This window comes from Arvicola amphibius, chromosome 1 (assembly GCF_903992535.2).
Source record: "Arvicola amphibius chromosome 1, mArvAmp1.2, whole genome shotgun sequence".
Classification (NCBI taxonomy): Eukaryota; Metazoa; Chordata; class Mammalia; order Rodentia; family Cricetidae; genus Arvicola; species Arvicola amphibius.
In genome coordinates, this window is record NC_052047.1 from 74,971,431 (window position 1) to 74,995,846 (window position 24,416).

Here is a 24,416-nt window from a genome sequence, read left to right on the forward strand (position 1 = left end):
CCATGTAACATGCTTAGATTCTAGGTCTTTGCACTAACACAATTTAAAGTTTGTTAGGTTTGGTCAGCATACATGCCTCTAGTTTCATTTGATGTACACAGTCAACGCAGGAATTGGAAAAATGACCAACTAGTTCAGAGCACTAAATTGCGTCCAGAACTGTGGACAATTATGACCCAAATATTTTAGTTAGTAATCTTAGCATGCATTTCATGCAATTTGGAAAACATCAAACTAAACCTACGGTTTCCAGAAGTCTTGTTACGGTTTAACACACATTAACTAAATGTTTCTAACGGAAGAAACATATCTGTATATTTTACCTGAAACGCATGAATTTTTGGTTTCCAGGTTGGACAAGCCCACAGAAAGCTCCTCCTTTACCAGTTCACGAACACAAAAGAAGCTCATTAAGTCGCATACATGCATTTGATGAGGAGGCAACAAGTAAAGTAAGATTTCCTTAATCAGTAGTAAGATATACTAGAGTTTGCTTATGTCATCATCTGTGTGTTTGGTATTTTCTTTCCCAGGGGGAAAAATAGCTACTATTCACAAAGTGCATCCCCTCTTCAGCTTTAAAACAAATAAAACCCTTTATTAGTTTAGATAGTACCAATGTGTGTAAATAGCATCACAGCAGCCTGCAAATGCTTCGGCTGGAGAGAACTGCTTTCCACATAGACACCACCCTTACCATATCCCAGTATGGCGCACATACCTTGGTTTCCTATTCCATGAAAGGAGGGCCCTCAGATTGAAGACTTCAAAATCCTATCAATATTATGTTAGTATAAATATCTTTACCTTACTTGACTTCATAAGGAAAACATTCCATTGCATACATGAATTATAATTTAATTACCCTTTCTTAAGATGTAGATCAGTTTCAGTTTTGTATAGCCCATGTCATCATGCTAAGTAAAATAAACCAGACTCAAATAATAATAACAATTACATGTCTTGTTTCACACACACTGTGTGTGTATGTGAAAATTGAGAAATTATTGAATTCTAGGTCATGGCAAAGACCATAATTTTCATAAAATTCTAAATAAAAAAAACTATAAAAGCAGAAGAAGAGTAGCTCCAAAGTGAGAATCACAGTTCATAGCTCTTTGGTGGTGCAGCAGCAAATTAGATATAATAAGAGATAATTCAATATGAATAAATAAATCAGAAGAAACTGTATGTCATGAAGCACAAATATACAAAAAGGCAAAAATGGATAAGAGTTGGGAACAGAAAAGAAAGTACATGTGCTTGTTGGAATCCCAGAAATAGAAGATAGAATAGCACAGAAGCAATATATAATACACAGTTGTTTATCTGTGTTTTTCTAGGGCTTTCTGAGGCAGCATCTCACATTTTCTCCTGTACATTAAATAGAAGGTATGAGCAAAAGAACCAGCAAGAGCACCATTTCTGCCAGCATCAGTCCTAACAACAGGGATGACGGCAGAAGTTTCCAGGAGGGTCGTGAGAACAAAGTAGTAAACTTCTGAAGTTCACCATTTTACACAGCGTGTAGTGACTGCATTGTCTAAAATCTGGAAAGCAGTAGCCATTTTTTGTCTTGTCATATTGAATATGAAGAAATTCTAAGAGAATGTAAGATATTTGCAGTGCAGATATTTGTGGTAATATTCAAGAATTTTATTGTGGGTGCTACCAGTATCGTGTAAGGATAAACATAAATAATGACTCTTCTTCAGCATCAATGGAGCTGTCAAAAGTACCTAAAAGACATCAGGAGTAATGAGTCAGGCTCTCTGCTGATCCTTTCCTAAAACAAACAGAAGACTCCAGTAGAAGATGTCATGAGGAGAATAATTTCAGAAAACCACACAGGTAATAAATCTGAGGACACAGACTTCAAAACATTTCATAAGGAAACTAGAATACATAGAATTTAGAAGTCACAGCTTGTAAGTTCATAGTCAGGATGCAGAAGAAGATTTTATGTTAGAAAAAAATCCAAATTCCAGTGAAAGTTCATCAGAATACCAATGCCTTACTAAGATGATGAGCAACAAGAACGTGTGTCCTCCACAGCATGGTGAAACATGGACTTGGGTACTCCTAGAGTAAGTTTGAACTCACATTCAGAAGCTACTGTCTCCCTTATGAAGAACAATAAAGACAGACAGATGTCAATCTTCGAGGACTCTCATTGTTAGGAGGAAAAAAACTGACATTTGATGGGTTTCGCATTCCACAAACTGGGAGCCATTTTCATATTTAAACTTCTCTGAGATTTATCTATATGCCTCAGAACTAGTACTATGTTGGAAATATTTAATTTTAGAAAATAACATAGATACAACTTAGTCATACAATAAACATTAGCTTAAAGAGATGCAAATATTTTGTGTAAGGAATAGTATTCAGTCATGTCAAATTGTCCTAAATACAGTGATCATTTTATATTATCAAAAAGATTTATACTTTGTCATATATACATAAGATCACAATTTGATCATCTCTACAGTGTAATAAGGTGTGTTGTGCTGTGCCCAAAGAAAGTATGGTAAGAAAAGCTGTGTTTTTTTCTGAAGCAATGATCTTATCATACAGTATTGGCATATATAATATACTAGTATTCATTTGAAGGCTATAACTTATAATGTGAATTCTAGAACATTAATTATTAACTTGATAAGACAGTATTGTAAAAGGAAATTTCAGAGTAACAAAAGTTTATAGATGAAAACAAGATTTGCTAGAATTTTGTTATTTAGTCATTTATAGAATTGACAGCACTTGCATACAATAAAATTGATGAGATAAATATTAATGTATTAAAATTTTAATTTTATTTTTGTGTATGTGTTTGGAGGTGAGGGTGCAGGTGCCTGTGGAATCCATAACAGGGTATTGATTCTGTGGAGTTGGAGCCACCTGATATGTTGACATCAGTTAAGTTAGGATCCAAACTCCAGTCCTCTGCAAAAGCAACACCTTGGGTTTTCTTTATTGATTTTTATTGAGCTCTACATTTTTCTCTGCTCCCCTCCCTGCCTCTCCCCTCCCCACTTCAGTCCTCCCCCAAGGTCCCCATGCTTCCAATTTACTCAAGAGATCTTGTCTTTTTCCTCTTCCTATGTAGATTAGATCTATGTAAGTCTCTCTTAGTGTCCATCTCCATGGACCCAAGATTCATAATATAAATGTTTAAACCATCAATCCAATAATTGAAAGAATAAAATAAAGTCAGGTCACATAAAAAGAACTCCATGCCATAACCTCCAGAAAAAAAAGCAAAACAAAATGCAATGACGTCGCCTTGAAACAGCCCAAACAAGAGAGTCCTTCTCCAAAGCCATAGCAAATAGCAAATTCTTCTAAATATAACAGAAAGTAGGCAATGCTGGAATCCCATCACTCCTGCCACCTGAGTCCCATTGTTCGCACTACTTCATCAGTCTGCCACTTAGGATTCTATTACACTGAAATGCACTTTAGAATGTTAATAATTCAAGGCATTTTAGTCAAGATCATACAGTTTATCCTAAAGCAGACAAAAATCTTACATATACATATATAACATATGTGTATATATATACACACATATGTATGTATATATGTATATGTCCATATATGTGTGTATGTGTGTGTGTGTCCCTACTGACCAATGAATACCTTATGTATATATGTGTAAGGTATTCATTGGTCAGTAGGGAAAGAAACACTGTAATCAGAAATACAGGCATGAATGAAGAGCAAAATATAATTAGTGCATGATTAGTATAAATGAGTCTATCAAATAATAGTAACAACTTTGTGGAGTTATTTTGTATTTTTAGTTGGTTGGTTGGTTGGGTTTTTATGAGACAGGGTTTCTGTCTAGAACTATCCTAGGAGTCACTCTGTAGACCAGGCTGGCCTCGAACTTACAAAGATCTGCCCGCCTCTGTCTCCTGGGTGCTGGGATTAAAGGTGTGTGCCACCACCGCCTAGCTAACTTTGTGGAGTTTTGAACACATATATATTGAAGGAAAATATAAATTGAATAATTTAGTCTGAAGGAAGGTCAGAAGTTAAATGTGGAAGTGTTTTTCATCTTTCCTGTAGAAGAGTAAAAGCAATAGTTATACTTAATCCTCAAAAATATGTGTTCATAAGCAAGGGGTGTCAAGATGATGAGAAAACCCACAGCGACAGCTGGCCTGGGCTTGCAGGAGCTCACAGACTCTAGACCAACAGCTGGGAGCCTGCAAACTAGGCCCTCTGCATGCGGGGGGAACAATTGTGTGGCTTGGTCTGTTTGTAAGACTTCTGGCAGTAGGACCAGGATCTATCCTTGGTTCATGAGATGGCTTTTAGAAGCTCATTCCCTATGGTGTGATGCCTTGTTCAAGCCTTGATACCAGGGGGGAGGGGCTTGATCCTACCTCAACTTGATGTATCAGGCTTTGTTGATTCCCCATGGGAGGCCTTACCCTTTCTGAGGAGTGCATAGGGGTTGGGGTAGGGATGAGATGGTGGGAAGTGGGAGGAAAGGAGGAAAGAGGAATTGTGATTAGTATCTAAAATGAATAAAGCTTTTAAAATTAAAAAAAGTGTTCACATTGCATTTTTTAGATTCAACAGTAGAAATAAAATAGACAAACAACAGAATTCATTGAATATCAGGAACTCAGCCCAAACAAAATTAAAATAAAAAGACTATAACAAAGGCATGTAGATCATAGGAAGCACATGATGCAGTAGTTTCAAACTCAAAGTCACCAATTACTTTTTATGTAAAATGTTAATGCTGTAGTTAAAAGATAGGTTGCTTGAATGCATGGATCTAAAGCACCTGCTTACTCTGCTAGGAACAGAAACTCACAAATAAGATTTTAAGCACATATAAATATTACACACTTATACCTTTTTCCATGAGTATTTATACAAATTGCTATAGATGTCTTAAAACAAGTCTCTGTAATTACATTTTTAGCTGCATAGTCTATGAGCACAGAACAATTATAACAGAACAAAACACTCTTCTAAATTATGTATTTAGAACCAATAAGATGTGTTAATGGATGAACAATCATCCAGAGGATTCACAACCATAAGAGAAGCTAAAATATGTTCAGAATGAAAATCAAAATGTTGTGGTTAAATGTGTAGCTGGCAACTGTAATCACAGGACCTGTCTTTAAAGTGTATGTTAGAACTCTCAATTCATTTTTTCTTCAGTGGCAAATAAACAAAGTACATCTCCAGGAAATTAGAAAGTAGGGAGAAATCAATCTATGAACAAAGTACAAGAAATAAAAAATAAGTTAAGGATATAGAAAACCTACCTAAAATTATCCATGTTACAACTTTGTTCTTCACAAAACTAATTCGCGGCCCTGCTTCTCTGGGAACTCATTTCCATGAACTGTCAGATGTGTGTGAAATTCAACCTTTTCATAGAAGCTTCTTCTATAAGTGGGTAGGGCTTAATGCAGAGAGTCTTTACCGTCTGTTCAAAGTACTGAGCATAATTGGATATATGTGCATACTATGGAATATTACTCAGCCATAAATGTAGGTCCACTATTTGCAACAACATGAATACCCTCTAGAACCTTACACTAAGGCAAATAAACCAGGCACATAAATAAATATTTATATTCTTATTTATGTATATAATCTAAGAAAGTCATAGGGAAAACAGAGAATAGAATAGGCATGGGGTAAGTATAGAAAAAGTGGAGAGATGTTAAGAGGGTACAGTATAAAGACATAAACAAAGATGAATATGTTCTGGAGATAGAATGCATATCATGGTGTCTCTAACTAGAAATCCTGTATTGTTTGCAGGGACTTTAAGAAAAAAAACAGATTTTAGGTGTCTTCAGCAACTCAAGGAATAATTTTGGCTAGAGATGAATGTATTGAGAAATTTGAGTTTGTTGATCTTAAATCATGTATACATGCACATGCGTCAAGTCGTCATGTACATCTTGAAGGATAAGGAAATCCAGAAAACATAGTGTATAGGAAAATACAGCAATTCTATTCATGCTTGGTCAGTTTTAACTTCTTGTTTCTATCTTGTAGGATAATAATGAACCACTTGTCCAGTCAGACAAGAAATATAATATAAAGGATTCATTTTACAAATCCTCAACACAGAAGTAAGCTCTTTTTCCAATGAAAAAGTTTAAGTGTATTTCTTAATATTTAATGGTGCATGTGCCAATAATGATCTAAATCATGTTAATAATTTAAAACACATCAAACAGACACAATAAGTCATTCATGTTGGCTAAATAACAAACATATCAGGACTTGAAGAGGACAAGGTTTCATACCTGTAAACCAAGTATTCAGAGGCCTGAGTTGGAGGATTACCATGAATTCAAAGCAAACCTGGGCTAACTAGGGAATAATACACTATGTCAGAAGTTGAAAGAGAAAAATATGTCATACTACCAAAATTCAGAAAGAGGGGAATGAGGAAGAGGAAAGGGAAAGGAAGAGAGGAGAAAAGAAACACAATGTCAGAGATAACAAAAGTGGAGAAAGTTTAAAGGATGACAATTCACTGAATCAATCCACCAGCACTTTGTAGGGCAGAGGCAAGAGGTCAAACTCTCCACTGTCGTTTTTATCTATGTTGTTCTATTTACCAATAAAGACTCGGGAGTCAGTTGTTGGGGTGAAAATTTGCTAGATCAGAGAAGCCAAGAAGCAACCAGCTGACTTTCCATTTTGGCTGGAGACTCAGTGAGAGAGCATCTCTCCACTAGTCCCAAACCCAAAAGGGACCACTAATCTCCAAGTCCCTCCCTAATCCCTCCTGTGCATCTCTTTCCATCTTCCTGGGTCCTCCGTACTCTCTATGGTTAATTCTTGTCAACTTGTCGCTGTCTCTGCCCTTGATCCAAGGTTAATTTTATTAATGCAATCTCAGAGTTTCACAGTGTGATCGATCAAATATTCTGCAACACCCCACTGTCACCCTCAGCAACCCGAGTTCTCTTAGACTTACTGGCCATGACTTAGGAAAACCCTGGATTCATTATGCAGATACAGGAAAGAATTTCAGGACTAGCCAGTTTATGAAGCAGAGCTGGGTTTTAATGAAGTTATCATTTACATAGGCTTCAGTACAAGGTCTAAGAGAAAGGGGCTTTTAGAGGAATGACATGCCTGACAATATGGGTGTGCTCTTCTCTACGAGAGTCACTGAAGCAAAGTGTACCAGAGTGTGGGCATTCCTCCTAAAAGGAGTCTAGGAGCTTGGCATTCTACAATAGTCGAGGACTTTGGTGGGGTTTGAAGTCATTGTCTTTAAAGGATTCCTAAGACACGTGAAAGGGATTACAGGATTACAACTCCTCAGGAGCACCTGGCAGGATTACAGTTGATAAAAACCCACAGGCTACAGGAAGGTAGGATAGCTTTTACTGCATGGAGTCTTGTTTGAGAGGCTCAGGTGATGTCTGGGGGAAGGAATGAGGTCTTACAAGAGCATATGCATCCAAACCTTAAGCTTGGTTCACTATTATTTGAACATGAAATATCTATATAAAAGTATAAGGAAGCCTAAATTTACATAGGCTGCCTTTACAGAAAATATTAATTGTGCCACAAATTCTTGCATTTCAGCTGATGGGGGGGGGGGGCTTCAGCTAGACTCTGGGATGAGAGGCTCTTATATCCTGCCTCATATCAGCATATCTATGGCCTAGGCTGTGAAATCATCTGTGAATAAACAGACCAAGTTCTCCGCTCTTGAAGGAGCCCTCATTTTAAAGAGGAACAGACAATAAGAAAAAAAAAAAAAAACATGAGAAAAAAAAAAAACAGAACCAATGAATCCACGAATAAAAAGAAAGAGGCAGCTAAGAGGTGGGGAGAGTAGGCTCAGTCACCAGCAGGAGGTGTGAGGTATGACAGAGGTACCTAAGGTTGGAATTGGAATGATCTAGAAGGGGGAAGGGGCTGAGAGGGTCCACAAGAAGGAGAAAAGTTGGGTCTGTCACAAGGATCTGCTTAGAGCCCTGGGAATGGACACAGACAGGAAGTAGAAGCCACAGCAGGTCCTGCTACAATGCTGGGGGACTGGGATTGGAGGATTGGAGGGAGAATACAAATTGCCTACCTGATCAATACACTGGCCTCAAAAAATCAGTTTTAAAAGACATAATTTCTTTGTAAATTGGATAGTCTTCCTACCCTGCTCTGAATATGGGCTTTGTGTATTCTTTATTAAAAGTCTCCTTATTTAATAATTCCCCAGAGCTTATGAAACTGTCCCGTGGGACACAATGCTACCACCAAAACTTGACCCAGAGGAAACAACGGTGGAAAAGGCTGCTGACCTCATCTCACAGTGTTTCACACTGAAAAGATATGAACGGCTGCCAGCCGTAACCCAGGTCAGTGAGCGTCCTCGACCATGGTGAAAGGGTACCAGCCATAACCCAGGTCAGTGAGCATCCCCGAGCATGGTAAAAGGGTACCAGCCGTAACCCAGGTCAGTGAGTGTCCCCGAGCATGGTAAAAGGGTACCAGCCATAACCCAGGTCAGTGAGCGTCCTCGACCATGGTGAAAGGGTACCAGCCATAACCCAGGTCAGTGAGCGTCCTCGACCATGGTGAAAGGGTACCAGCCATAACCCAGGTCAGTGAGTATCCCGACCACGGTGAAAAGGTGTCAGTGAGTGTTACAGATCATGGCTCCTACTGTTTGCTTTGACTGAAAATCAACTCCCAAACTCAAGCCACAGTGATATTTCATTAATAGGAATTATATATGAAATTGGAAGTTATATAATCACAAGTCGCTCATAATTGTAAACATTTTTCTCGTTGTTCATACTGAAAATGTTTACTAAAATTAATGACTTCTCCTTCAAAGTCATTTGTGGTGGCTATTAATTTTGGAAATTACAGAAGAACGTTAAATAATGAAAGAGACACAGAGACATTATTCTTCCCGATAATCTATGCAGAGCATAGTTCTGGAAATAGGACCTAGAATTTAGCTGTCCACTCTGAGCAGAATAGGAAGATCCATGAGCTGTAGACTGCTCTCTTATGTTTCTGGTTATGTGGTACACCAAAACACAGAGAGCTCTCAGAGAGATAGCCATCAGTTCCATTTCTGAATGTCAGGAAGAGCTTGTCATATGGACCACTGGTTGTGCATCCCTACCACGGCTGGAGTACTTTCTCTAGAGTGCAGATCTGTCCATGTTACTACATTGACTATGCCCATTGTTTTCAGAACATGGAATCCATGCTATTTGAGAAGACATAGAGCCAGTCGTTTGCCTGTTCTGCGCTCTCTTCCCTCTCTAGTGAACGCTCAGTGCCCAGTCCCATCACGATCCCTGTGGGATCCTGCCTTTTACAATGTCCCATCACCTTAATTACTCTGTGCCAAAATGAACCCCAAGCATTCACGAAGCCCCGGCTTTTGTCCTCCCAACACTGAGGCAAATACCCTGCTTCGTGCTTGCAAAACACCTCCTGCTTCCTTGTCCCTTTGTGTTTCGTCTGGGTCAGCTCTTGGATGATTTCTCATAATGAAGTTTCTGAGCATAGGAAATCTGTAATATAAAGAGGGAAACCAATTATACCCTCAGGAGTCCCCAAGCCCCAAATTAGGAAGCCTGCATTCTTGTGTAAAATTTCTTCCACTTTCATAGAGAAAGAAATAATAAGAGAGGGGGAAACACAGCTTTAATATAAACACTCAAACATTGGATTGTTACGCAGAAGTGAAAATCAGTTAAAGGACAAAAATTGTGTATGACTTCATTTATTTTTAAGGATCTTTAAATTACTTCAAAGAAATTTTATATCTCATAAAAATTGATCATTTCATTACATTTTCCGCATTAGATAGTTTGAATATCTAAAGTCCTCCCCTAGTAAGATGCTTTTCTGAACCCAGGCACTGTGCAAAGATGTAAGGAGAAGCCTGCAGTGGGTCTCAGAGGGGAAATATCTGTCATAAAACTGAAGCTAAATCTTTCCCATGGAAAAATCATGTCACCTGGAGAAGGTGACCACGAGGCAGTTCCAACTTGGAGAGAGAGTAGTGTAGGAGTGGAAGTTAGAGCAAAGAGCTAAGACCCACAGCACTAAAAAGCAAAACCCCACCCGACCCAGAGTTGCCAGGATGCCTAAAAAAGGCTTTCCCAAAGTTAAGACTCAGCTATGGTGTGAGGGGCCTGCTAAGGGCACTACAGTTTGAATCTATGAAATTACTGTAAGATCATTTAATAGTTTTTGTTTATTTCAATAATGGCTTTAGATGGTCGGAGGACTCTGGGACAGATTTCAGACGAGATTGTTCTCAGCGCCAGCCAAACCAATCAACTTGTAAGTTTGCTTTCCTGCTTTTATCATTGCTAGCTTTAACCTCGTCACTAAGAACCTGATGCCCCCACTGAGGGCAGGAGAGGAGCCTGACTTTGGATTCAGAGTGTCCTAGAGGCCTTCATCCAGTCGTCCTGGGGCTGAGAAGAGCAGGTGTGCTACAACACTTGGCCTCAAAATTGACACTTTAAAATGTACTACATTTTAAAATTGGGAGAACTGTATAAAAATTTGATATGGACAGCTACATTGTCGTGGCACTCCATAGAGTTTGTATAAAGGGGATTCTAAGTGACATTCCATTGACTTTCATGTCATGAATTTGCATTGTATTCGTGCTTAAAGCTATGTCTTTATTTCCGATGTTCTTCTGTGTACAATTCTGTACATTTAGTATCAAAAGAACTTGGTGGTTTGTTCTTCCAAAATGTTACTATTTGAGTTTTTTTTTCTTTTTAGAGTTTATGCAATCCTGGTTATGGTCTCTGCTTGTTTAATTCACCCTGAATATTCTGTATTCAAAATATATGAACTAACTATGATATATCCTGTGTATCTCCTCCCTCTATTGAGAAAAAATCAGAGCGCAATGGGAATGCCTGAGTCTCTCCATCAGCACATTTGCCTTTTTCCAGGAACACTGGAATTATGGATTTGGTGTTCCACATTTTCATGTATTCTTTTAATTCTTTAAAGTCTACTATTACTTTATTTATTTGTTTGTTTATTTGTTTGTTTGTTTGTTTTACATCCAGATGCAGTCTCCCCTCCCTTTCTTTTTTTTTTTTTCAGTCAGGAGGTTTTTATAGGTTTGCTGCATTTTTAGGCATTTTGTTTGATAGATGAGGCAGCACTTGAAAGCTCTATTTCTTATTAATGCCACTCCTCCGAATTTGCCAGGACATTGTTCAAGGTGGGGCCTTGGAGCGTTGTTCCCAGGAACTTACATATAAGTGCTCGTAAAGGTTTTACTCATAGCTTCTATGATCTGAACTCAACCAAGGTACTCTTCAGCAGGGGATGGATAGGCGGCATTTGAAAGCATACAAAGCAATGGAACGGTCTAAAGCCATTCCCACTTGTCTGTAAAACAAAACTTTAGAGGTCAGTTTCTGGATCTCTGAAGATTTTTTAATTTGAGACTTGTTATAGTAATGTAATATTCATTTAAAATACCAATAACTCAATTGCCTATTTTTCTTCTTTTTCCAAGTGTGAGCCCAAGTTCTAGGAGTAAATACATTCCTCTCTATACGTAAGTGACATTTCTCAATGCTTTCAAATAAATCGTATTTAAGTCTAAATTGTATTGTCTTTCACCTCCCTGTGCTTCCGGTCCACGCTTGAGTTAACGAATGTGTTTTAACATCCTCCGGTGTGCTTCTGGCACATGCCTGTGTAGTACTGGAAGTTCAGTCAGAAGCTTATTAGAGATTTGGATTAAACTGTAAAATGAGGAGTGACACATTTTCTGTTTCCTTAAATAGGATGTTTTAGGAATAGAATATCCCTGTTGCTCCTGCTCATGTGGTCCATCAGGAGCAATGCGCGGTTGGTAAACTGTGCTCGTTAACACGGAAGCGCCCGAGGATGGACGGTCCTGTCCTCCTCTTCTGTAACTCTGGCTCTGAGTAGCAGCAGTGCGCTAATCTTCACCCATCTTCTTCCCTTTTTGTTCTCACTTCGAAAGATAGCCTTGAAATGAAGGAGATGAGAGAACACGAAGGAGAGGGGACAGACTTTGTTCAGGGCTTCCTCCTCCTTACTGCTTTCCAATGGAATCTTAATCCCAGAAGCCCTTGTGTCGGACATTGACCTGCTGATGTGATCAGCAGCCTTCTGGCCTTCTCTCACACTCAGCAATGCGGCCCAGGCTCCTAACACCTGCCTAGACCCCATCCCCACAGAAGCCTTACTTTCTTCAACAGATATCAACCCCCACGCCCTCGCTTCCACCCTGTGTCCTACGGCTTCTGAACCCGGAAGCCCTGAACTGTCCCTCAAGGTTCAGGTCCCAGAGTAGAGGCCTCACATTCTAAAGACAAAGAGCCATACCTTTCTTGTTTTTCAAATGTTATTTGTCATGATATTTTTCCCTCTTGGGCTTTTAATTGACTCTGACAAGTAAAACATCCCTTATTTGCTTTGCTCAGCTAATCTAAGTGTCCTACGACTTTCGCATTTCGCTCTGACAGTGGCCATGTGCAGAGTACAGAAGCGGATGACGTGGACGACCCCTATGGAAATATCGCATCTGTGGCCAAGCCGCGGCTCTCTAAACTGCTCTATACAAACACAAGCCGGTAGGTGCCATTCTCGCTTATTTCTTGATCAAAACGGACGGAACTTGCTGGTGGGATTACAAATGTGGCCAAGCCGGCTCTCTAAACTGCTCTATACAAACACAAGCCAGTAGGTGCCATTCTCGCTTATTTCTTGATCAAAACGGACGGAACTTGCTGGTGGGATTACAAATGAAAAGGAAAGACACGAACCAGCTTGTTATTTGCCAACACATGCGAAGAAAAAGTGAGTTTCCTAAAAGTGATGATGACCTAAAGGATAAGAGTTTGGGGACCCGCCTGGGGTTCCTTGAGCACTTCTCACTGTGACTCCAGGGTCTTCATCCAACAGCATTAGTAAAGGGTCATCCAGCCACCAGTCGTGTAATTCTATAACCATCAACCCTGAGAAAACCACGTCATATAAACAGTTATACAATGGCAGAAATTACTGTCCTAACCACAAGCAAAGGTTCACCGAACAACTTTTAAATAAAATTCAAGACCACTCGGTTATTTTAAAAATCAAACGTCCCAGGGCTGGAGAGAGGACTCAGTGCTTACGAAGGCTCTCTGCTCTTGAGGAGAACCCACGTTCAGTTCCCAGCACTGAGGCCAGGCACTCACGACCCTTCGTGACTCCAGCTCCAAAAAGTTCAGTTCCCTCTTCTGGCCTCCTCCAGCACCATATTCATGTGACATCAAATTAGTATAATTTAGAACGTACTGTTAGGTGGTCTCAGTTTTCAAAAAAAGACTTACTTTTATTTGTAATTTGATATTTGCATGCTAAGAATGATGGTATGAAACTCCTAAAAGTCCTTCTTTCCTAATTGAATCATAAAATTCCTATGAAAGCAGAAAACTCTGTCTATAGAGTAAGTCACTGTGGTTCTCAGCACACACCATCTGGAATCTGAGCCCTGTGTGTTTCAGTCAGCGTTGGCATCACATGGTAGACGGCATGAGCAGTGCAAAGTACTTACGCTGTGTGTTTAGAGCCAAGGCTGTGATGAAGTCAAACGATGACACGCAGGTCGCACTGCCACCTCAGACTTATTAAAAGTGGATTATAAATCGGTTTGGGGTTATTGTGCACCCAGAAACATTTTATTATTACCAGATCCCTTTAACGATCCCACATTCACTTACAGGGCATATGGGTCATGATACAGAGTCTACAAAACAGGGCCTTAGAATGAATATATTCAGTCAGTCCTTCGACCTAAGATTGGAAATATTCATCCTACGTTATTCTCACGTTGCAACACAAATGTTGTGTATGGGGTTGGAACTGCTCCTGTTTGCGATCCTGGAACTACAGGATCTATTGCTGCATGATTCCATGATGTGCCCTAGTAGCCCAACAGAGAATCGGATCACATAGAATCAGCCAGGGGAAACATTTACATTTAAAGTCAGGACACACTTTCTGTTGAATCCACACCACTTTTGCGCCAGTATGGTGAATTCAGAAAATAAGTTAAACTGCTACACATCCCTCTATACTAGATTTTCTAAACTATTTTTATTGGTATCGTAGTTAATTTCCTATTGCTACAATAGGAACACCATGACCAAGGCAACATTGTGGAAGGAAGGGTTAATTTGTGCTAATGGTTCCAGATAAACAAGGGCTTATCATGGTAGCAGCTGAAGCAGCAAGCTGAGAGCTTACCAAGAAAAGGAAACAGAGAAAGAACACCGGGAATGGTGCAAGACTTTGAAATCTCAAAGCCTGGCTTCAATGATGTACATTTCCTTCAGAAAAGTCATACCTTCTAGACTGCCCAAAGAGTGCCACTCACTGGGGACCAAGTATTCAGATTCCTTAGACCATGGAGGATGTTCTTGCCTTCCATAAAGTATATGACAAATACATACAGGCTCAGAGTAAGTCAGGTTAGTTGTCCTTTGGTATATGGGCAGAGGATTTTGTTCCAAAGACCGGCAGATGTTAAAACTTAAGGATGTCAAATTCATATATAAAATGGTTTGATGATTGCAAAAACCTTCTGAGCATATCCTGCCTAGATTCCTTGTGGTGCCTAGTACTCTGGACATGCCCATAAGTGTTGGAGGAAGCCGCTTGTTTGTTCCTGGCTGCTCAGCCCCGAAATAATCACACAGAAACTATATTATTTAAATCACTGCTTGGCCCATTAGCTCTAGCTTCTTATTGGCTAACTCTTACATATTGATTTAACCCATTTCTATTAATCTGTGTATTACCATATGGTTGTGGGTTACCAGCTAAAGTTCCAGCATCTGTCTCTGGCAGGGCTACATGGCTTCTCTCTGACTCTGCCTCCTTTCTCCCAGCATTTAGTTTAGTTTTCCAGCCTATCTAAGTTCTGCCCTATCAACAGGCCAAGACAGTTTCTTTATTCATTAACCAATAAAAGCAACACATAGACAGAAGGAACTCCCACATCACATAAGTAGCTTTCATACTGTATGGTTTAGACATAATGACAAGAAAACCATGTTTTTGAGGGCCACATTTTAAAAATTATTTTGTTTGTGTAGCTAATTGAAGTAAAGATTCTATTCTCTTTCCTCCATGCTGCTGAGTTACCAAATAGCAGAGATATTCTCACACTGGTTCCTATGATCGACAATTCTCCCAAGGATTTCATATAGTTAAACATGAATTGTCACATTTTTTAAAGTGTTTATTTTTATTTATATGTATGAGTGTTTTGCCTGTGTGTGTGCCTACAGAGGCCAGAAGAGGGTGTTGAATTCTCTTGGAATTAAGAGTTACAGATGATGGGGCTGGAGAGATGGCTCAGAGGTTGAGCACTGGCTGCTCTTCCAGAGGTCCTGAGTTAATTCCTAGCAACCACATGGTGGCTCACAACCATCTGTAATGAGATCTGGTGCCCTCTTCTGTAGGGCACACATGCAGGCAGAACACTATGCATAATAAATAAATCTTCAAAAAAAAGGTAGTGGTTAGCCACCAAGTGGGTGCTGAAAATTGAACCTGAGTCCCTTGGAAGAGCAACCAGTGCTCTTAACCCCCAAGCCATTGCTCCAGCCCATGTCACATTTTAAGTTCTAACTGATTTTCTTTTAAATATATTATGCCTTCAAACCAAAGAAGATAAAGTTCTGACTATCTCATCTTCTGCTACATTCTATTTTTTGTTAAATATAACACTATCTCTTGCTATAATTTTGAATTTGAAGTGTTTCTGTTATATACTTATTTATATTATCTAATTTACCTAATTCTTTTTACTCTCTGTCAAACTATAAAATATCTTTTAAAACTGTCTTTGACTTTAGTATACCTATATAAATGGTCTCATCAAAGAATTTAAGCATTTAAGCATGTCTGTCTAGGGCTGGAGGCTATGGTAAGAACTGTCCTAATGTAAATATAAAAAAGAAAAAGATTTGCCTCCAACAAACTAAAAATCTTGTGGACAGATTATTTTTACAAAAACCTGAGCTTTGCTTTTGACTCACAACTATAAAAAAGTTACTCTGCTGTGCAGTGTAACTTTTAATCCCTACATCAGAATACAGAGGCAAGTGGATCTCTGTGAGCTTGAGGCCAGCCTGATCCACACAGTGATTTCCAGGACAGCCATGGCTACACTGAGAGACCCTGTCTTGAAAAACCATAAGAGGAAAAGGAGGAGGAAGAAGAGAAGGAAGAGAAAAGGGAAGGAAGAGGAAGAAGAGGAGGAGAAGATAAGAAAGAAGAGGAGGAGGGATGGAGAAGAATACTGCATTTCCTCCTTCCTCCCCGCCTTGACTTCCTTCCTTCTTCCCTTCCCTTCTTTCGTTCTTGTCGCTCTCCTTCCTGCTTCCGCCTTCCTTCTTACGTCTTCCTTCCTCCTTCCGTACTGAATGATGATGTTCTTTCCTTCCACATGTGGCACTCTGAAGGCTATTGAAACCTGTTATGCTCTATCAAGTCTGAAGGAATCAGATGTAAAATTCTACCATAAATTCTGCAAGGAATTTATTGCTATTAGGCAATAATTGTAAAAAAAAATTAAAGGAAGAACATAAGAAAAAAGCCAATCTTAAAATGTTCACCAAGCATACAATTTTAATAATGTTTCCTTTTATTCAAATATATACTTAAAGTTTGAAAGGTTTCTTCTACTTGCTTAAAAAGATCAGACTTCCTTTGGAATCATTCTTTAAAAACACTGAAGCGAAAACAGGAGGTTTTTATGTAAAAATAGGACATTTCCTCAAGGAATTTTGGACAGTGCAGAAACTTGTGTTTTTTGTTTTTGTTTTTTTAAGAAAACTGAGAACTGTTAACTGACATTTAGCTGTGCTTCTCCAATGTGGGCACTAGAGGGAGTCCCAGGTTGCAAAGTTTCTTGTCTTGATTGATTTTCTGTTTTTTAACAGACTCATAACCTTTTAACACAACAAATGTTTTCCATTTTTATCATGAAGTGTTAATGGATGTGGTGACACGGAGTGTCATACACGGCACACACAATTTCACAGTAAATGCCTGTGTGTTTGTCCATGTCGACCTTGAGAAATAGAGTTCTGGTGAACTCTTCTGAATGTCGCACGCCCTGTACCCCAGGAAGCTCATCTCTCCTGCCCCAACCAAGAAGCTCTGCGTTTGACTTTGTGCTGATCTCTTGTTTGCCCACCTGGTAGTCTAACTACCTACGGATAGGTCTCAAATTAAATGTTTTGTGTTTTGCACAGTATGGCATTGAGCTAACAACAAAGTTACAAATTTTATAAAAAATATTTTATCTCCACGAAATCTCAAGTCCAGAAGTGCAAATTTTTATTTTGTGTCATGTAGGGAAAAACAAAACACTATTCAGATGCAAGCATGGCCTCCCTTGAAGTCACAGCTTAATAGAATTTCGTACATAGATACCGCATGATATCCTCTTTAGGGTCCAGAGATCCGTGTGTACCCATGCGCTTGCCCTTGCCATGGCGACATCCTCCAGAGAGGCAAAAAGTAACTAAGTAGACCTCCAGGGACTTGGCCCCCGGGCATTAGCTTTCAAACTTTCCTCGGGTTCTTTCTTTCTTGTCTGTCTGTCTGTCTGCCTTCCTTCCTTTATTTTTTTTCTTTCCCAGTTACCAGGTCATCTGACATATCCAGTGTGATCTACATTGGTGGAGAATGCTTTAACAGTTTCTTTAAAAAAAATGTTTATTATTTTTATTGTAGAATTAAATCTAGTCATTACAAAAATTGAGTGTAGAAAACAATAGTAAACACAAAACCAAACTCCCATGAGAACATAACCGCTATTAGCCTCTGACCTTTCCACCTGTCACATGCCCCTCTTGTTGTGATATGTCACAGGGAGCATCCACCACTGTGATATGCCACAGGGAGCACTCAACACTGTGATATGCCACAGGGAGCACCCCTTACTGTGATATGCTACAGGGAGCACTCAACACTGTGATATGCCACAGGGAGCACTTAACACTGATATGCCATAGGGAGCATGCACCACGTTACAGCATGATCATGAAACAGACTTTCCTAAACACCACTTCTATTCTTACAGCTGTATTGCAATTGGCTAATTTAAGTTCATATATAAATTGTTTCCTTTCTCTCTTCTTTTTCACTATTATACATAGTTCACTCAAATATTTTTTACATGCATCTTTCATGATTTAAAATTATTTGCTTAGTGGAGACTCTTTGAAATAAATCCCAGGGTCCAAATGTAGCAACATTCTCAAACCTGTTGTTCTGTCGTTTATCTGGAACTGTACTATTTGCTCCATGTTTGTGCTCACCTCCAGTATTAGCATAATTCGTTAAACATCACATTTAACTTCTACACATCCTGATTATAGCAATAATCCTAGTATTTTTAAAATATAAAAAGTAAGCCATCTCTTTGGTGTTCAATACCACTGTTGGGGGTTTGATGATTTTTCATCTGTGTATCTAAGAAGCCTGCAGACACATACAGAATTTGCATGCATGTAAGATTTAAATAAATACTAAGCATTTTCTTCACAATAAAATTCTTTTAATGGTTACATAGTGTTCCTCTATGAGACTACACCAAGGTTATATAGGCCACATTTTCACTAAAATGGTTTTCCTGCTATAAACAATGAAGAGAAATAACTTCTGCATGCATTTTTGTACAATTATGTCGACATGCTTGTACATCACATCCATACAAGCGGGATTATGACATGAGTTTTCTCATTAAAAATAACAGTTTCCACTGGGCAGTGGTGGTGCATGCCTTTAATCCCAGCACTTGGGAGGAAGATGCAGGTGGATTTCTATGAGTTCAAGGCCAATTTGGTCTACAAAGCGAGTTCCAGGACAGGCTCCAAAGGAACACAGAGAAACCCTGTCTTGAAAAACAAACAAGCAAACAAATAAATAGATAACAATTTCCTAATTTGAAATCCATCCCCAGTTATCAAAAAACATTCAAAGTTAAGGATCTTAGAGCTTGAGAGTAGGCCAGGATCCAGGAGAATGCAAACCATCCATCAGGTTGAACAGGACTTCTTGGGGTTCAGAAGAACGTAAGAGACATTCAGCGTCTTTACTGGACATGGGCGATTCTCAGGAACCTCTTTAAATTGTATAATAAGCCCCAATTTCTAATCCAAAGCAAACAAGAAAGTTAAGGTAAAAATGGTTTTTTTTCAGTCTGACTTTGCCTCTTTCCAAATAAGAGATGTCTTAGTTGACCAGGCAGGACCCAAGGCCGGTTCCTTTTCAGATTGTTCCATAACCCCATGTCTCCCCAACAGCCACAGTCAAGAGTGGCCGGGACCAAGAGTCAGAACTGAGTGACATGTGCCTGCAGGCTTGTGCATACTCAGTGCCCAGGAGCAACCTGCCCTTGCGCTGACATACGAGAACAAGTGAGCCACCAAAGGTGTCTTTCCTTCTGCAATGGAATCTAAATGAAGGAACGAGACGATGGCACCCACCATAGAAACATTATGACCTTGTTTCCCAGCAAAGAGTGAGGATTGGCCTGGCAGGGAGATACAGGTCCAGGTCATAGAGCCAGGGTGGGTCATCTCATCACAGCCACCATGTTCCGCTAGCACCCCATCTCAGCTAAGGACACCATCTGTCTCCAAACTCCACAGTCCCACCCAGACTCTTATTTTTCAATGTGGGGTCTTCTGTGAGGTCACATCGACCAATAAAGAGGAATTGTGCGACAGACATTCCCAACCAGCACCTGGGGAGCATCTGGGTACGTCTCATGCAGCCCAGTGGAATGCTGTCAGCCTGTAAAACTCAAGCACAACCCAGGCTAAAGCTGGATGTGACTAGCTATTTCCAAATGGTAAGAACGGTTCTTCTGCCGTGTAGACAGACACTTCCACAACTGCTCTCCCCTTTAGTTTTCAAGCTAGTGTGAGCAAGGCAGAAACACAGAAACCAGCTCTGTTCCCACTCTGCAGACACAGGGTTGAGGTCAGAGAAAATGACAGGAAGAGCCCCATGGCATTTCATGAGCTGTGAGATCAAACCTTAAGAATGGACCTCCCAGCTGAGCGGTGGTGGCGCATGCCTTTAATCCCAGCACTCAAGAGGCAGAAGCAGGTGAATCTTTGTGAGTTCGAGGCCAACCTGGTCTACAAAAGGTAGTTCCAGGACAGGCACCAAAGCTACAGAGAAACCCTGTCTCAAAATACAAAAAAAAAAAAAAATGGACCTCCCAACTGTGAGGCACATCTTGCCGTTAACACACAACCAACAGTGTGTCTGTGTCTGTTTCTGGCATGGAGCTGTCTCTCTCGGGAATCATCCTTGCCTAGAAGAAAAACTTTGTGCTGTATTTGTCCTCTGTCTCCTTGGAAAGAGAAGGTGTGAAGAGTAAAGAAGACAGAGGAAAAACCATGTCCATGGAATGGCGCTAACAGTAGTAAAATTAAAACTCCTGAAAAGAGGGAAACAAATCTTGAGGCATTCAGAAAAAACGGGCCCTTGACCAGATGTCATCACAAAACAGTGAATGGAAACCAACAGATCGGTCACCGCTCCAATGCCTCTCTCCCTTCCTCTTCCCCTGCCTGTGTGTTGGGCTTTCCCTCCCTTTCATCCTTTGGGCCCCTCCTCTTCCTCATCCACTTCCCCTGACTGACCTGAGCTGCCTCCCCTCGCTCCACATCTGAGTTCCTGTTTTTGATGCTGCATAGGATGAGCCATGTTGTGATAGTTCCTCACCTGCACCAAAGTGGCCCCCACAGCTCTTCAGAGAAAGCAATGGCGCTAGGTAGGAGACAGTTAAGATGAGGATGGCTCAGGAAGTTGCCATTTCAAGTGGTTGTGTGGAACTGGAGAGATGGTTCAATGGTGACCAGCATGCGCAGCTCTCCCACAGGACCTGAGCTGAGTTCCCAGCACCCATATTGGGCAGCTCACAACTCTCAGCATCTCCAGTTTCAGGGGATCCGGTGCTGCCTTCCGGCCTCTGTGGCCACTACACTGACATGCACATAAACACACAAAGACATGCAAAGACACATCAAAGATAAAAAATCTTTTCATTTTTACACAAAGTTAAATCTTTTAATAAAATAAAAGTGTGATATGATCCGGACATGATGACCCACATCTGGAGGCCCAGCACTCGGGAAGCTTATGAAAGAAGAGTCGGGACTTCAAAGTCAGCCTGGGTTATTTAGAAAGTTTCAAGCCGGGGGTATGTGTGTGGGGGCGGGGGCAGTTAGTTTTCAACTGCGTCTCAGGTCACCCAGCCGGTCAGAGAGGGCCTAAAGTTAAATGTTTCATTGGCTGCCTTCTTTCTTTGCCACTATGGTCTCTGCCCACTTAGGTTCTTTAAGCGTTCAGATGTTTGTGTTTTCAAATGGATGGGTTTGCGTTTACAGCTCAGCAACAGAGAACATGTTTAGTGTGCATAAAGCCCTAGGTTTAGTAACCAGTACCACAGGGGAATGGCATATGTATATATACGCTATCCTCCTGGCTTGACTGAGAACCTTCCAGGATTTCTCACGTGCAGGCCATGGCATGTGAGATACCCATGCTTTTCCGGATGGGACTGGTCCTGCCACTTGAAGTTTGCGTGACTCAAAGCAGATTACTTTGTCTCTATTCTTTCCTGTAATGCGTGTACATGATACAATGTAAGGAATAAGATGATGGAGAAAATTGCCTAAATTTTATGAGTCATTTAAAAGAGAATTTGTTATATTCAAATGAATATTAATTAGGTCTATAGTATATTGGGAAGTTTGTATGTGTAAGTAAGTCTTTAACCATGTAGGCAATACATATAGGCCACACACAACATGACTTTCCTCATGGTAGATGTAGAATATATTTTCCTCATTTTATATTTCACTTTAAAACGTATTTCTCCTTATTTTTGCTAATCTGTAAGTATAGATGATGTGTATATATAATTATGAAGAACTGAACATGGCATCTCACACCTAGAAGCACAGCAGTCAGGGGGCTTCTACAGGAAGCTTGCTAGTACTGCTGACTTATGTTATAAAATCATGAAAATTTTATTTTATTATGACTTGTTGTGATGAAGCAATCAATAGTCAACTTAGCCAACAAAATATTCAGAGTGCATGAAGACATTGGGGCTCAAAAGCTGTGATCCAGACCAAGAAGCTAGAAACAAAGGTAGTATCAGCGCCCGTGGGTTGCTAATGCTCCTCTGTTTTCGTGTGGGCAGGTAGAGTCCCCTGGACATTCAGCAAATGTAGAGGTCCCTTCCATTGTCTCAGAACCTTTCATGGCTTTGTTTCCTTCAGCTGAAAAGAAAAAATCCCCTCCCAGAAGTAGCTTGGGTGTCCCAGGGAGTCATCTTTCCATATAAGGTTGCACTTATATGGCAAGTGTATCTAGGTGCTTATATCACAAGAGGACACAAATGCCCTTCCTCTTGTGATGTCCCTGTAGGCCAGGGTTAAGGGAAATCTACTTAGCGGCAGTGTGGGTGAGAACTTTCATTTTCAAATATGTGTCACTTTATTGTGCAGCTGAATTCATCCCTAGCCTAAGCAGTACTAGTTCATAGTACGTCATTATTAGATGAGGTGCATCCTAGAGCAGCCTTTATGGAATGTAACAGCTGCCAGTCAAGATCAACAAATAGTCTTCAAGCTGCAAAGGCTCACAGAGCTGCATGGATTTTTTTTTTAATGAAGCTTCTCGTGATTGACAGCTTGCTTGTGTCCATCTCTCTGACTTCCTAGCTGCACGGCTAAGGACTCCAACTTTAGAAGCACTTTACTTCTGCAGGTGTTTCGGAGGCAGTGGAAAAAACCTGTCACCCAGATGGAGGGGATTTCCTTGGTAACATGCATGGAAGCTTCAAAGAATGCTTTGGGGAAGAGACACACATCAGTAGTTTGGCCTCATCTCTGGTACCTCTCCACCTTACAGCTACACTTAAGAAACTCCCAAGAAATCCCAAGGGACACTGCCCAGAACTTGGCAGCTTTCATCCGCTCATCCAGGCCCTGCTAACAGACTTCACAACTTCATTTACAGCGGGTTCCTGAGTCTCGTCCCCTTCTCAAGCCTTTGAGAAACTATAGAAAGCCCGGATTCCCGGACCATGACATTCATGACTTAGTCAGAATGAATATTGGAAGTTGGTACCATCTATCACCCACCCCCATCTTTTAAACAGCTAAGGGGAGTTCAGTGTGTGGAATGGCCTGCAAGTCATTGCAGCTGTGTGTGCTGTATAAATCTTGCATTCTTCACCTATGAAGCTTCTGTTTTGTAAATATTTTATTTTTTTAATTGTCTTGTCTCTATCCTTTCAATGGCAGTTGACTGGTTTGGGACCTAGAGAGCTTTCCCTGTGGTTGGTACCATCTCGCAGGTGGTGAGGGGGTTGTCGGCCTTGCAGAAGCAGGGCTCTCAACCTTTGCAGTTGCAGGGCCTTGTCTTTAGCTGTTTGTTTTCTCGGCCCCTGAAAATTCATTCATTCATTCATACCGTTAATTCTGACCTGTGGCTCTTGATGTGATTTCCCTTCACTATTAAATGTGGAAGTGTCCCCAACTTGATTAGCTTTAAGCCAGTAAGCCATCACCAATTGCCACAGACCAGCCCATTCAAAAGATGTCTTACAGAGCAACTTCCTGCTAGCTCCATGATTTTTCCCTGACCTTCTGATACTAAACATCATCAGCATAGGAAGAACACCAAGAAGTTACCACGTAAATTGTGTGACTATGCCCCAAGTCCTGATGCCATTCCTGAGGCGCTGACATGCAAGGACAGTCTTTCCGGACCCCAGGTCCCAGAACTGAGAAGGGGAATCCTTTGCCTCTTCCTTCCCCATGACACTACAGAGTCTCTTGTATCCCTGGCATTTTTTGTTTTCCTGTCACCTGACATTTTAAGGAATGTGTTAGTCAGATCTCTTTCGATAAGAAAAAATTCCTCCGATAAGACATCAACTATGAAAAGAAAAAAAATAAGTGTTTTAGCTCACAGCACTAGAGGTTTTGACCAGGGTCCTTGGCTATGTCATTTTGGGTCTGTGGTGGCACAGTATTCGATGGGAGTAGCAAATCTCAGAGAACTCTGTTCACCTTGCAGCCAGGATACAGAGAGACACCATCTCCCAACAACCACAGAGTTGAAAAGTTGCAACTCGCATGTGTTTGTGATGGTGGCTGTCATTTGTCTGCTGTGGGCCGACAGCAGGTGGAGAGAGCAGTGCTGAGGGCCATCAGCTCTGCCCTAGGTGACCTGCAGTGTGCCCATGCTCTTTGGTGTATAATCAACTCCTGCCCCTCTTTTCCTGTGTTCGTGGTAGTTAAGATGGCATGTTTTATAAGCGGCCCCCA

General features: G+C 40.5%; 1 protein-coding gene across 1 annotated transcript in view; it reads left to right on the forward strand.

Moving 5' to 3' along the window:
* The window catches only part of Spata48 (spermatogenesis associated 48), a 40,703-nt gene that overhangs the window by 8,997 nt on the left and 7,290 nt on the right, over nt 1–24,416 (forward strand). Inside the window, exons 2-7 of the mRNA XM_038317350.1 lie at nt 352–452; nt 6,043–6,119; nt 8,231–8,369; nt 10,256–10,323; nt 11,534–11,575; nt 12,516–12,623. Of these exons, the coding sequence (XP_038173278.1) occupies nt 352–452; nt 6,043–6,119; nt 8,231–8,369; nt 10,256–10,323; nt 11,534–11,575; nt 12,516–12,623 (535 nt within the window). The remainder of the gene's footprint in view (nt 1–351; nt 453–6,042; nt 6,120–8,230; nt 8,370–10,255; nt 10,324–11,533; nt 11,576–12,515; nt 12,624–24,416) is intronic.